At 39.2% G+C, this 14664-nt stretch overlaps 1 protein-coding gene across 1 annotated transcript in view; it reads left to right on the top strand.

The window, feature by feature from the left end:
• LOC116310778 (A kinase (PRKA) anchor protein 6) overlaps nucleotides 1–14664 on the top strand; it is a 175576-nt gene that overhangs the window by 119824 nt on the left and 41088 nt on the right. The window contains exon 11 of the mRNA XM_039603722.1: nucleotides 4424–4684. Coding sequence (XP_039459656.1) covers nucleotides 4424–4684 — 261 coding nt within the window. The remainder of the gene's footprint in view (nucleotides 1–4423; nucleotides 4685–14664) is intronic.

The following is a 14664-nucleotide window of genomic DNA, read 5'->3' on the forward strand; positions in this document are numbered from 1 at the left end:
GTACTACGTTTGTTGAACGCGATTTCCCTGGAAGCTCAGGTTTCTTTCTGATACTTCCGATGTTGGACTGAAGCCTAAAGAATTCTTTCTTGATTAAAAAAAGGTTTCATTTTTTTCCAAGGTTCCATGTCCTCCCAAAACATAACCTGTTGTATCGACACTATTAAGAAGAATGTGCACTCTTAATAATAATGCCAGGTGAGCAGGCTGAACAGGGACCTCTTCTGTCTTCACCCTTTACCTCCCCAAACTTTCAGTCTTTCTGTTTCTTCCATTTCTATCTCCTCCCAATCACATTTATTTCTCGCCCTTTACCTCTGTCATTTGTTTCCCTGTTTTCTTTTCATTTTAGATTTCATCACTCTATTTCTTGCAGTGTTAAATTTTAGCTTATGTTAAATATGTCAGAGGTCTCACTTGTTTCTGTCTTTCTGTCTTATTCTCCTTCCGTCCTTTGCTCTCTCCTCACCCTTCCAACCTGGCGGCTCAGTGGCGTATTAACGGGCCTATCGGTGCTCGCGTCGGCATCTGGTGCTCTGACACAAATTGGGAATTAACTGGAATTGATGTCCTGTGTCTCGCCTCTGAACTATCCTGGCCTTATGAAGAATTTATGACATAGCAAACACACGCACACACACAACCTGAATGATGAAGAAATAAAGAGGTTGTAAATTAGCTTTCATCTTTTCTGTCGTGCTTTTTGGCAGCAAGTTTTTTGGGGGGTTTTTTTTGCAGCTGTTCAAGGTCAAACTGTATGTGTATGGATATTTACAGTACATACACTGGATACTATACACATAATGTGGAGGCAGAGCTGACAGGAATGAAATGAGCTTGAGCTTAAGCTTGAGAATCAAGCTTCACAGCTCTTTAGCAAACAAACAAATATTTGGAGATCTGCTGGTCGTCTTGCCTTGTGATATGAATATGTTCACCATTGTATGTTTTAGGAAAAAATGTTTTTGCCTGCTGTCTTGGGAAAATGTTCTTTATGTCTCTTAAATTACATCCTTTATGACAGCTGATCCTCCTTGGATATGAGCTATCTTGCTCTCATTTCTCTTTCTGTTTCTTGTTCTCTCCGTGAAAGTAAGAAGACATTCAGGATCTTAGCACAAAGCTAACTGCGCACTTGACTGTTTGGGGTCCTATTGTTGCAGTTGTTCATTGTCTAATGGGTTTGTTTTACCTGCCAGAGTTCAGCTAAAGTGGTTCCTCCTATACTAACGACTCAGTACCTTTTGTATCAACACATATATATGCAAATTAACGACAGGAACCCACGTTGGGCTTGTTTAGGAGCAGCTCTGTGTTCTGTTATTCCTGCCATGGCTGCTTGTTACAGGCATAGTGGAAACTTCAAGATAACAGCTATCTGATCCTTGAAATTTTTCCAAACAATGCATTATGAACCCTGAAGAAGACAAGAATCAGAGTACAGCTTCCACTGCAGAAACCAAAAGGTATGAAAAGAGAATTGCTTCTGGTTTGCCAGCTATTTGGAAACATGGAAGCATGTAGCAGTTTTGTTTGTAGTATTTTACAGGCCGAGAATGATGTAGTATAAAACCAAACCTTTTGTATTGTATGTAGTCTTCCTGCCATCTAGGACTCAACTTTTTTTGCTTCCTGTTAGTTTAAAATTACTCCAATCCAACTTTATTTATAGAGCACTTTAAAAACAACATGATTGACCAAAGTATTTTCCAGTAAAAAACAGTAATAAAATTTAAAAACCATACATTAAACAGAGAAAGAAAATGAGATAACAATAAAATAAATAAATAAATGAGAAAAGATCAAAATGAATAAGTAAATATTAAAACATGAATAAAATAGACGATTAACAAAATAACTAACTCTGGAAAAAAAAAATCAAATGTTGGTGCCAGCCTAATATGGAGGGGCAACTTATTCCATACATGGGGGCCACAACAGCGAAAGCCCCGGTGTGTCAGTCTCGACATGGGGACAGCAAGGAGTGACTGGTCATATGATCTGAGACACCTTTGTGAATTGTATAAGTGTATAAATTGTTTGTTTGTTTGTTTGTTTGTTTTCAAAGTGAAATGCCACATTGTTGAGTGTATGGATGTTTTGTGACATTGGTGACATCTTAAGACACAAACTGTTCCTAGCGTATATTAAAGAATGATCACTGTTATTATATCTTCTTCTAGTAAAGTTAAGTAAACACAGCAGTATGATATCTGCTAATCCTGACAACCTGCTCATGTATTACTGTTCTCTATTTGCCCACTGCTAGTAGCAAAGTGTTTTTGTGGTTTTTCTGAACGTGGCTTATGTAACGGAGTTGGTTCTGGTAGCGATGTCATTTTTCAGCGGTTTTCACTGAACATTTTAACTAGAATATGTGTCGTTATGCAGTGAGGTCGGCCTTACTGAGTTGCTCCTGCAAGAAAAAATTCAAAGAGAAAATATTAGGTATTAGATAATTAGTAATCGCAAAATGAAGATAGCCTAACAAAAGCATTAGCGCTATGTCTTTATCAATTGTGCTCTATGTATGAGATTAAATAAACTGGAGTGTGTCCAAATTGGAGAAATTTAGAAGGACAACTTAGGAAGATTCAGATTTGACGCGACTGGTCTGTTGGAGTCATACCCCTTAGAGCTGTATAGTAAATCTTACTTTCCTACATGCAAATTGAAGCTAAAGCTAAAAAATGAAGAACGTATTTATTTATTTTCCTTTGGCATGTTGCACTCCAGATGTTACTGCTGATATCATGGCCTGGTCTCTTTCCTGAGCCTGTGATTGGTGGCCATCACAAGTTTGTTTGTTTTGTATTTTTAAGAAACACACATACACACACACACACACGCACACACACACACACACACACACACACACACACACACACGCACGCACGCACGCACGCACACACACACACACACACACACACACACACACACACACTTGTTGAAATCCAACTGGAGAATAGTCTCTCTCAGCGGCTTACTGTGTCTTACTGTGTGATCAACAGGGGTTTGAAAATTACTCTGCAGTGCTTATTATACACACACAGACACACAGACACACACACTTTGAGTCGGGCTCTTGTTGTTTTCAGTTGTTCCCATTTGAAACAGTGATTGCTCCGCGCCAAACCCTCTTTCAGTTTGTATTGTGTCTAAATGATGTTTTGTTTTGGGTGTGAATATCACAACTCTGTAGGAGAAGCTGCTAGAAGCTCTGAATTAGCAGCTGATCTGTTTGCACCTGGAAAAACACCAGACATATTCCCAGAGTTTTATTCATTCCTAACAGAAGGCTTGTGATGACAACAAGCTAATTGATAGTTTTGATAACACCATTAGAAACTTTGTCTAAACGTGTTATTATATCAAAATGAAACTTTAAAGATTTTTTTCTTACACCAAGAAGTGCAGAAATGTGAGAAATATTATAATTACAGGTTACTGATATCAGATTGATGTTTCTCTCCAAATATATGTTTTGGGTTTTTTTTTTTCAGTTTCAAGGATAAGTGTGACAGTAAGGATCTCTTCATAAAAGCTGCAGAGAGACAGATATAACAGTACAGCATTTTTTTACTCAACCAGCCAACATTTTGTCCTCTTACGGTTTAAACTCTTCTTTTCATTTTGAAAACTGGTTTTATTTTATAACAACTCTACAGTGTTTAGAAAAGAACATAGCATCAGCGATAACTGATATAATGCTAATAGAAAAACTGGAGCTGGGGTGGAGGTGGGTTGCAAAGTGGCATGCAGGTGAGAAGCAACTGTGTTCAGGGGAAAAGAACTTGCTGGCCAGATATGTAGAGGGTGATCATCTCAGACAGTCGACCGATGTGAAGATTCTGGCTCAGCTTGACTTTGTGGTCTTACTGCAGTAAAACAGCCAAGAGAGAGACATACAGCAAAGTAATGTTACCTTTCTACAAGACATTTTATGCAAGAATTAGGACATACAATGACCTACAATGCAAGTTTGAAGTCAACTTAACTCTGAAACTAACGATTGAAACAATTACCAATGGGACTGTAGGATATCACTGAATAATCAAATGAAATTACTTCTAATTCCCAGTTAACTTGTACAGTATTGTATGTGAGAGCAAACCCTCCCAATGTAAACAAGATCTCATGTCAACAAGAACATTATGATTATATTATTAAATCTTGAACAGCACCACTGACATGAATGGCATTACTTAAAATGTAATCTTCACACTTGCTTCAGCAGCTAGGCCCTGAATACATGACATCCCTTTTATTGATCTGCACATTTGTAAAGGTAGATGATTAATGGCTGTGTGAGTATTGATTGATATGCTACTTTACATGATGGAGTATTGACATAACAAGGAGTCCTCAATGTAATTGCCTGACTTTTTCCTTTTTTTCCCCCGACTCTTCTCTCTTATTTCAGAAAATCCTCTCCAAGCATTCAGGACCCGGTAGGTCTGAGCAAAACCAGTTGTCCAACATAAAAGCTCAGCTGGCTGGAAGTCGAGGTGTCACTGTTGAAAACCCTCGATCAGCCCTGTCCCCACTTACCAACTCACTTCTGGAGCAGCTGGAGGCCCGTATCAAGGAGCTGAAGGCGTGGCTGCGAGACACTGAACTCCTCATCTTTAACTCTTGCCTCCGACAGGACAAGGATGCTTCAGAGCAGCTCCAGAGCTTCAAGGTAGGAGGAAAAGTGTCTCAGTTTGTCTCTTCTGCTGTTTGCCTCAATATCAGTTAAATTAGCATTATAGTAGCCTAATAGTAGAAACCTACAGCTGTCAGTTATTACATATCAAGCTCTTTTATTTCATCACGGGAAACTTTCTTCTCAGTACACCTTCATTTAGTAAAGTACTCCCTTGATTTGTTTTGTGGCAAAATGTAATCCTACAGAGAACTACTGTAGTTAGACCACCAACTTTACAGATGTGTAAACTTACTAAACAGGGCAAAGAGCATGTGAGCATAATCCCCAAAAAATGCTCATTGGTTTGAACGTTTAAAGGGTTTTTTACCAAAACTCTGCTGTTTTTTAAACACAAGTGCAGCTACTTCATTTCAATATCAAGCACAAAAAATAAGACACGAGTAACGTTTTTCTCCTCTCTATATATTGCACATTAAGAAAGGGCCTCTTATGCAACAAAAGTCACTCAGAAAAAAATGTCTGAATTGTCACCTTTTACACGTAATCTTGTCACTTTGCTGTCACTGTACTTTTTTAACACCAAAACCCAGTTTGCGTTGGCACATCCGTTGATTAATATGACCATATGTTGGTATTAATGCTCCAATTGAATAAGAACAGATAGCAGGTGACACAGCATGGCTTTTTATGCAGTATCATCTGCTGCTGAATACTATGAATACCTTTTCAATGTTGGAACTTTTATAAAGTCTACTTTTGGGTAATAAAACTTCTATTTCAGGTGTATAGTTGGCCAAGATGGACAGATGAGTAGTAATCATATGATCCAGTACAGTCTCCAGTTTAGTTTGACCACCTGTCTCCATTTATAAATTACTGCAGATGGAAACATCACTCGTCTCTGCCTGAACTACTACTATATTTGTATATATTTTTATATTATTAATGTGTATATCTAGTTAAATGACTAAAGAAAAAGCCAATCAGTTGAGTTTATTCCAAAAGGTTACCAAGTTCACTGTTCAAAATAACGTTTCTTGCCTTTGGTAAGCCAGTTTCTGTATTTAATGGCACAAAAACAGCAACAAAATAATTCAGCTACTTGACGTTGTATACAAATATGAATGTAGATGAAGTAAATTACATGTAGTTCCCTTCTGTCCACCAGTGTTAGATAGTAACCACAGGAAGTTTTCAAACACAAATCATCAGAAACAAAGAGACAAGATAACAAAATGACAGCAAATAGATCCATACTGTGTGTGTGTGTGTGTGTGTGTGTGTGTGTGTGTGTGTGTGTGTGTGTGTGTGTGTGTGTGTGTGTGTGTGTGTGAGTAAAGCATTCAGACACTGTCTGAGGTCCACTGTCACTTTTCTTCATTAACTTTTGCAAATATGTGACAAAGCTTTGGCAAATCAACACCGAGCATTAACAAAAAACATTGTGACTGTGTGTGTGTGTGTGTGTCTTTGTGTTGTTGCTAAGTATAGTAATACATCGTCTTAATGAGGCCAAATGAAAGCAGGGCTGTTTTGAAGCGATGGATGTATAGAGGAAACAGCAGTTAACCTTAAAAGCCACGGGACACTAACAGGATATTAATCAGCCTACATCACACAGCGAACAGCTAGCTGCGCTGATTAGCCTAGCCCTGCCGTGTGACTGACAACCAGAGACACACACGCAAATGCACACAATCACCGTGTAAGTGTACCCACTGATATAGAACTGCATGCACACAGAAGTACATTAATTCATGTACGTTTGAATTATGCTCACAAATGCTGCACAGTTAAATTACACACACTTTTCCACACACAGATGCACTGAAATATGCAAATAAAGAGACTCAGGCAGAGGCATGCATTAAAAATGAATGCATAAAAACATATAGCTGACTGTAGTAACACAAAGAAATGAAAGCACGACTAGACAAACTGCACTGCTGAAACAAAAAGGTTGCATTTGTGTGATTAAGAATGTAGAACTTTGATCTCTTTTGTAACCTTTCAGATTCTTTAGTTGTGACAGCTTTTAGGCAGAAGAATCAGCAGTCCCATTCTGAGCGTTTGTGTATGCACATAATCTTTATTTGATTGAGCTTAGACCTGAAAAGTTTGTAAAGTGAGCATATTTTTGCACCTTGCATGTATGCATGTAACTGTGCATCTCATGCCTCTGGATGAGTGTACAAAGGCTCTTATGTACAAATACATAAGAGCGCGATAGAACCTTGGAATGACACACCTAGTCATACCTCATGAAGTATATCTGAGTGGTAAGATAGCTTGAATATTTCTAGTAAACAGAAATAAATGTGGTTTCTAAAGTGTTCAAAACTAGTTATGAAATACCCTGTAAGGGCTTATTTTCAATCATCATCATTTTTGGCTTCACAATTTGTAATGTAAGTAGTCTTTTTTATCAACACCTATTATAAGAGGAGGTAGCATGTCTATAGCATCTAACTGAAAAGAACATACATCGTTACTAGCTCTATTGTGGTGTACGACCACTACACAAGGGAATCTTTTTTCAAGTCTAGGAATGTATAAATACTGGGCAGGATTTAAACATAAATAGAAATAACTATTAAGCATATTTTTAAAGGAGTATACTACTGAAGGATCACTGGATAAAACATGCCATGAATATAACTTGTTTATCTCATTAGAAGAACAGAAAAACATAGAAGCAAACACAGTTTTTACTCCCAGCATCCCTCTGTGTGCGTGGCTCTTCTTCGAGCACAGAGGATGGAAGTTAATAAAGTATAAAACTCTATTTCTGTTTGCTTACTTTAGATGTCAGCTATCAGGTGTCCACTCCTGTTTATGGGCCACAAAAAGGAAGAATACCCATTATTCGCAATCCTCCATTAACATTTTTATAGTTTGCATGATGGAATTTAGCCTCCAAGTTATCAATAGGAGCCCCAAAATAAACTAATATCTAAAACACATTTGCCCCAAAGTAAACAAGATGACTTTTATTTTCTATCAGCGGACGTCAGGATGCTGTGCATTTGTGTTTTTTCTTTTGAATGAATGATGTAATATTTTGGTGTTGTTGTCAAAAAAAAGAAGTATAGGTAAAGCCTGATGTGCCTTCTGAAAAAGCCATCCTGCTAATGTTTATTAGATTGCCAATGTTTAATGAAAAATCTCCAAAAAGCACAAACTGTCTTTGCTTCTCATCACAAAAAAAGAAGCAAATAACGCCATTTGGGTCAATTTTTTGTAAAGTTGATGTGAATGCAAAACACAAACTGGCTGCTTAAATGATGAAACTGTACAGAAACGAGAGTTTATCTGAAGAAAGTGAGCCTCTCACTTTTGATCCTTGTCACAGCTCTCAGTGGGAAGCCATTGATTTTTGGCAGAAAGAGGCTGTGAGCTTCTGGAGAAATGAAGATTGGAAATATTGATAGCAGTCATTTGTATGGAGAGAGAGAGTGAGAGAGTGAGAGAGAAAGAGAGAAAGAAAAGGGGGCTCAATTTTAAGAGAAGTCGACTCCATTTTAGCGATCATTTGTCTGTTTTTGGTGTTGGGACGCGTAAATGGGTTCGATTTCTGCACTGCAACCTATTACTGTAGGGCTATATGAGAAAGCAGTGGGGGTCGGCAGGGGTCGCATGGGCACACACACACACAAATGCAAAAAACAAAAGCATACAAAAAAATACATATGCATCCTCACAGGTAAATGTACAGTTCAGAAAGACACATTTCTGCATTATAGAAGTGTTATATAGTCTATTATAGTGGCCAGCACAGTGGTTCCAGAGTTCAAGAACAACTGTCTGCAGATGAAGCTGTCCACAAAAAGTTTTCACAACACCTTCATCACTTGCTTTGCTGCTAATAGATTTGATTGGGCAATCCACCTTCAGTAATGAAAATATATGCTATCGGTGCTTGTACGGCCGGTGCGCCCATTGGCCAAAATTGCATCGGCCCACCGGGAGAATGCCAGAGGTGCCCAGCCCTGGATGCTGTCTTTAAACTGTAGATGCCACAGCTGTAATGTTTCAGGGTTTTGGTGTAGATTACTGCTAAGGGAGAAGTTAAGTAACCAAGTGAAGGGCTCTACTAACAAGGTGAAGGAGAAACCTCCGTATTTTGCAGTCTTTGGTATCATCCGCGCTTCCTAAATATCAGCTGTCTTTCTCTGTCCCTTTCTCTCTCTCTTTTTCTTTTTTCTTTTTTTGCACTGAGCTGCCACCCCTCCTCCTCCACCTGGCTGTCTATAACCTGGCTCTTAATTGAATTAATGCTCCTTAAAGATACGGCGTCAGCCAGACGTTCCTCCGGCAGGCCCTGGGCCTCCGATGACTCTCTATTGTAGTAGAAATGCTGTGGGGCCTGGACACACCAAGAATTAATAGACTGAACCCATACACACACATGTACACACACACACACTTGGTCTCACATATGCACAGTGGAAAGCACTCACAGCTACAAATACACACCTGCTCTCCAGTGTGTACAGGTATGCGGGCTAAAAATGAATCTCAGACACTAACAGCTTTTTCTTGAAAGTTAAATGTTGCCTGCCAGTGGGTTTCATGCAGCTTCTTGCTCATCTAATTGGCTACATTTAGTATCATCAGTGCAGTCAGATCAAAAGTCCTAACACAAACCAAAAGAAAGTGGTTGTTTTTTCTGGTACATTAATCTGTAAAAAGACTAGAAAATACCAGATATTTTTTTAAATCACTCCTATTTACAGGAATTCAAAACAAACATGAAAAAACAAATCAATAAAACTTGATAAACATAAAAAAAGAAATAGTCAGTTTTCACTGCACAGTACTGATTCAATATGTGTGCATTGCTTTTAAAATCTGTTAAATGATTGTTCACTAATTTCTTTTCAGGGGATCAGTTTTTCTGTTGATTGACAAGTTGTTTCAGCCTCAAGGGAAGACAGGATTTCATTCAGATTAAGAAAGAATTGTTTCCTTTAAAAAAGGATTGGAAATGTCGATATTGTAGGAAAAACATATTTGTTCTTCCATACTATAAAGACAATAATGCAGTAGACGCATCTGTCGAAAAGTCGAGCTGACTTTCGTTCCGTCTGTCTCGGAAACGGATAAGTATCCATGTTCAAAGTCAGTTTCTTTTGTCAGACAGACACAGACTGTTAGGAGGCGACCTCTCGACACACACATTCACACACAGATGCTCGCACAGATAGGTGGATACGAGTGTGAGTGTTTAACTCGTTCCTCTGAAGTGAACCTCCTCTGTGTCTTATCTCCCTACCTGTCTCTATTTCCATTTACATCTCTTTTTTCCTTATCTCTTTCTCGACTGTCCTTTTTTCGGGCTTTTCCTGTCTCCCCTTGTTCCTTGTGTCTGCCTGTCATTTTCTCTTTTTCTGTCGTCTTTAGTGCATCACTTTCTTTCTCCTGGTGCTGCTATCTGTTCAGCTGCTCCCTCTCTCCCCTGCCGTCGATAGTAGATGAACCTGTCCTCCCCTACTGTTACCCATGGACCTCTCGTCCCCCCACAGACCCTTCTAATCATGCTCTTTGGCCTCCGGCCCTCCCACCCTCCTCGTTGGGCCATTTCTATTTTCAGCTTTCTTTCCTCTTGCCAATTTAACCCCCCACCACACTCACACACACACACACACACACACACACACACACACACACACACACACACACACACACACACACACACACACACACACACCAAATCACAAGTCCATCCTTTCTCTCCCTTTCAAAGACTTATGACCCATACCCCCTTTATGTCCACACATACCCACCTATATCCCGACTTATTCTAAACCCGCACACAATTCTGTATTACAACGATTCTCTGTGATATACTTTATTATTTATTATTCCAAAATGACTCACATGTGCCTGTCTCTGTCTCTATGCATGTTTACATGAATCCCATTCTTTCTTTTCAAAAAATTAAAAATGGAGTCGTTATGCATTTCCACTTAATGCACCTCCAAACACTGTGACATGATCTGCTGTGGCTTGGACGGGGCCTTTTTTAGACAAAAAGAGCCAAATGAAGAGCTGTAAACCGTCTTTACATAAAACTCCCCTTATTCAACATATCATTGTTATTTTCAACACCATGCTCCTTACATGTTTTCGAACCACCTCACGTGTATTTAAACAATTATATAGAAATAATTAAATGACAACTCCATACAAGACTGGATTACAAACTTGGCAAATCTGGCAACTTACCCAGGACTCCAGACCGTCACGGATCTCTGGAGCAGAACACAGTTCAGTTTTGCCCCGGGTACCCAGTTTGGGTTTATCAAGTCCTGATATTTTGTGGCAGTCGCAAGTAGTCTCACTGCCAGAGCAAAAAACTGGCAGTAAACCTATACATGGCAGCCAGGGTGAAGATTCCAACTCCATCTGAAAACCTCACACTGCTGAATTTTAGCATTTTTGCACACAATGTGAACTTTGTTTTTTTTCCCCCTGTATCTCTTACAAAATTCCGACTTTACAGGTTTTACAGGCACATGATCAGTAACTCTTTCAACAAGTATACAGTTCGAAAAGAACTTTCTGCAGTTCTGTGGATTTAGGCTGTCTTCTGAATCCCAGGATGATTCCATGATGTTGAGGTCAGGCCTCTGTCGGGCTCGTACCATCTGTTATGCGACTTCTGTGGCTAGTTCTGTCTGACTGTTTCAGCTTTTTGTCAAGTTTTGAGGCATTTAGATGCCTGACAGCACTGAATTGTCTTAACAAGCTAAAATGTCTGCAGATTGCTGCACAGAAATACTTTAGTACTTACATGTTTACTGCATTCTAGCTTTTTTGCTGTGTCTTATTTAGAATGATTGTTTTCTGTTTGCAACGACTTGGGTGAATTAGTTAATTACAAAAAAATATATATTCTGATTGCCTTGGGTTAGAGATAGTGTTGACAACTTAGACCTCAGAGGGTTAATGAGACATTGCTTCACATTAAAAATTACTCTTGCTGGCTACGATGCTGGGAAATGCTTCAAAGGCAGGCAGAGATTTGTTCGCAAACAGAGGACCAATGATCACGTGAATGACCGTTCTTGAAAGATCTCGCAAAGTTTTCTCTTATAATTTGTCTTGCCCGGATGCCTTTTTTATCCCTCAAACATTTGCTTCTTTGCTCGATTAGATGAGGTTTTGAGGCCTGAATTAATTACTCACTGAATCACTTGAATATATCCATCCTTTGGTTGTATATTTTTGTGAACACCTCTCTCCATAACATGCATAGCCCACCTCCTCTCCCTTAGTGTCTCTCAGGCAGCTAATAGAAGGTGACAGCGAGGCTCTGATATCGATACCTGCTGCATGATGAGGATTAAAGATCCACCGACTCCCTGCCAAGAACACAAGCTGCTGTGTGTTTGTGTGTCTTTTGATTATGCCCGTCTCTGTGTGTTTCTTAGTTGTAGTTCTGTTTGTGTTTATGCCTCGGTTCGGTACGTGTGTGTTTGATTCGTGCGCTTGTTGATGTTTTGAAGAGGTGTTTTCTCGTTAAGAGTTGCTCGTTAGGGGTTGAAGGCGAGCAAACAGGTGAGACGTTACCACGGTAACAGCATCAACAAACAGATCAGACTTTCATCTTCATCTGCTCAGGAGGAGAAGAAAACACTCGGCTCTTTCATCAGCTAAAGGAATCGAGACAGAGGGAGAATCAAAAACCAGCATAGAGACAGAAGCAGAAGAAAGCTCTGAAGACAAAAGGATGCAGAGAGACACCAGAAAAGTGAGGAAAGCAAGAGCGCGAGAGAGAGACAAGAGCGGTCAGCGACAAAAGGAAGAAGGATGGAAGAGAAAATCACGGCCACGACAAAGGAGAAGACAATTATCATTTCAATCATCATCTCTGTGAAAACCATCAAGAAACAAACTGAAAAAGAGGCGATCATGGCCATAGAGAGGAAGAGCCGGTGAAGAGTAATGAAGACAGAGGAAGAAAAGAACATTTTATTTTGAAACATTGAAACATTTTATTGTCATTTAAAGTTTGAACTTTTCATAACCAACCAGGTTGATCATATTTATTTAAGGATGCCCCAGTCTGATATTATTCCTACATTATACAGCCGAAGAGACCTTGAAAAGCAGGGTGTATTTAAAATAAGGTACTCAGTTATTACCACATATTAAAAAACGTATATGTGTCGGATCGCTGAATGACAGAGACACTTTCTGACACTAGTAGTGTTCATCACATCGCTGCTGTCGAACAATTAAAACATGACAGATCAACACTGACTGCTTAATAAATAAATACCAACTTGCATTTTTGCTTAAAGCACAAATGAAGAAATATAAGAACCTTGCAACAGTTTATGTTCTGATCTGTTCTGCTCGTTCCTTCAGTTCATGGTATACACTACTGTTTGTGAGGCATCGTGGGATACTTTGAGTCCAGTCTGCAGGGTTTACTGAAGTTGATAGACATTGTGGATCATCACTCTCCACTCATCATATTTTTTGGAGACAATAAAGTGACAGAAAAAAAACAACGCTTAAATATGGGAAAGGTACTGAACCCCAAGTTGAAAGCAGCTATATAAGAATCAGTCCCATGACCATTTAAGCCTAACATGCCTTCCAATATTCAGATGTTTGACTGACTCCATCCCTCAACATTTATTTCACTCATCCGTGACAAAAAGCTGAAAGGGCTCCAGAGACACAAGTAAGGTGATCGAGAAAGAGAAAGAGACACGAGGCAAACCAATTTAAATCTGCTAAAACAGCAACAAATAAAAGTGCATGAAGACAAGACAGGGTGAAAGGAAAAGGTGGGAAAGATAACAGTTCAGGATGAGGAAGAAAAGAGAACACTGGAACACCTCAGTGGTCAGGTGGAGGAAAATAGAAAGTGTTTGCAACACTAGCACAGAGCGACAGAACAGCATCTAAAGAGAGATGCAGAAAGAAAGAAAGAAAAGGCGAAAAGAGAGAAAGCTGAATAGATGAATATACAGGGAAATACAGAGAGACAGAAGCAGATTGGATTTTATTGATAGAAACGTTTTAACTGGCCGCGGTGCGTTCTCCCTGCTGCATTAGTGAGAACAGTAAATGCTTTCACTCACAAAGACTTCATATATCCTCCATTTGTTTACTGCTGCTGAATATTTTAAGAGTAAAGCTTTCATCCCTAAAATGTCGCCGCATGTCGAGCGGGCAAAAGGACTTCAGATAATAACTTACAATAATAATACCTGATGATGTCAGCAGTAATCCATTTTGACTTTCACGTGAAGGCTCCAGAGCTTTCTGTCACAGAGGTGTTTTTTAAAACTTTCCTTTAATCAAACACTTATCTTCAGCCTTGTGTCAGGGTTACTGCATGTTGTAGGTAGGCTTGTCATATATTGGGACTTTCAGAATTAGACTGCATATCATTTTTATCATCATGTTTTTAGCTTGCAAACATATCTTTATGTATGGATAGAGAAGACTGCCTGCACTCAGAATAATAAAAACATGTTGATTTGAGCATGTGAGCATGAATACTGCCAAACAATTACGGATTATTTAAAGTCTCTATTTCTGATCCAGCCAATTAAAATAAAGGCTTCATTTATAATCCGATATTCTGTCTAGCAGACCAATCTAACCCAATTACTAATTACAGGTTTTAAACTAGCGACTTTCTTGTGATGGATGAAATCTGTCCACAGACAGACAAACATCTGTCAGCCTATGAATGTGACTTGTTCATTTCACAGCCTCAATGCTAGTCTTTTGGCTGCTTCCATGTTGGGGTTCTTCAAAGCCCTGAATGACCATGTATGTTGGAAGAGAAGGTGGAAAACCAGTGCTAGCTAGGTTAGAACACACAAACATCTAATGGGTTGAGTTGTTTGTCACTGGCTGATTACAGCGCTAACGCACTGTGGTAGTGTCATCCACCATTACCACAGGTGAGTGTCAAGCTTTGTTTACTCTGTGTACTAATGACTGTGGGACTAATTCATCTGGTGTCTTTAATGATGCCTTTG

The sequence above is a fragment of the Oreochromis aureus genome, linkage group 19 (assembly GCF_013358895.1).
Source record: "Oreochromis aureus strain Israel breed Guangdong linkage group 19, ZZ_aureus, whole genome shotgun sequence".
Classification (NCBI taxonomy): domain Eukaryota; kingdom Metazoa; phylum Chordata; class Actinopteri; order Cichliformes; family Cichlidae; genus Oreochromis; species Oreochromis aureus.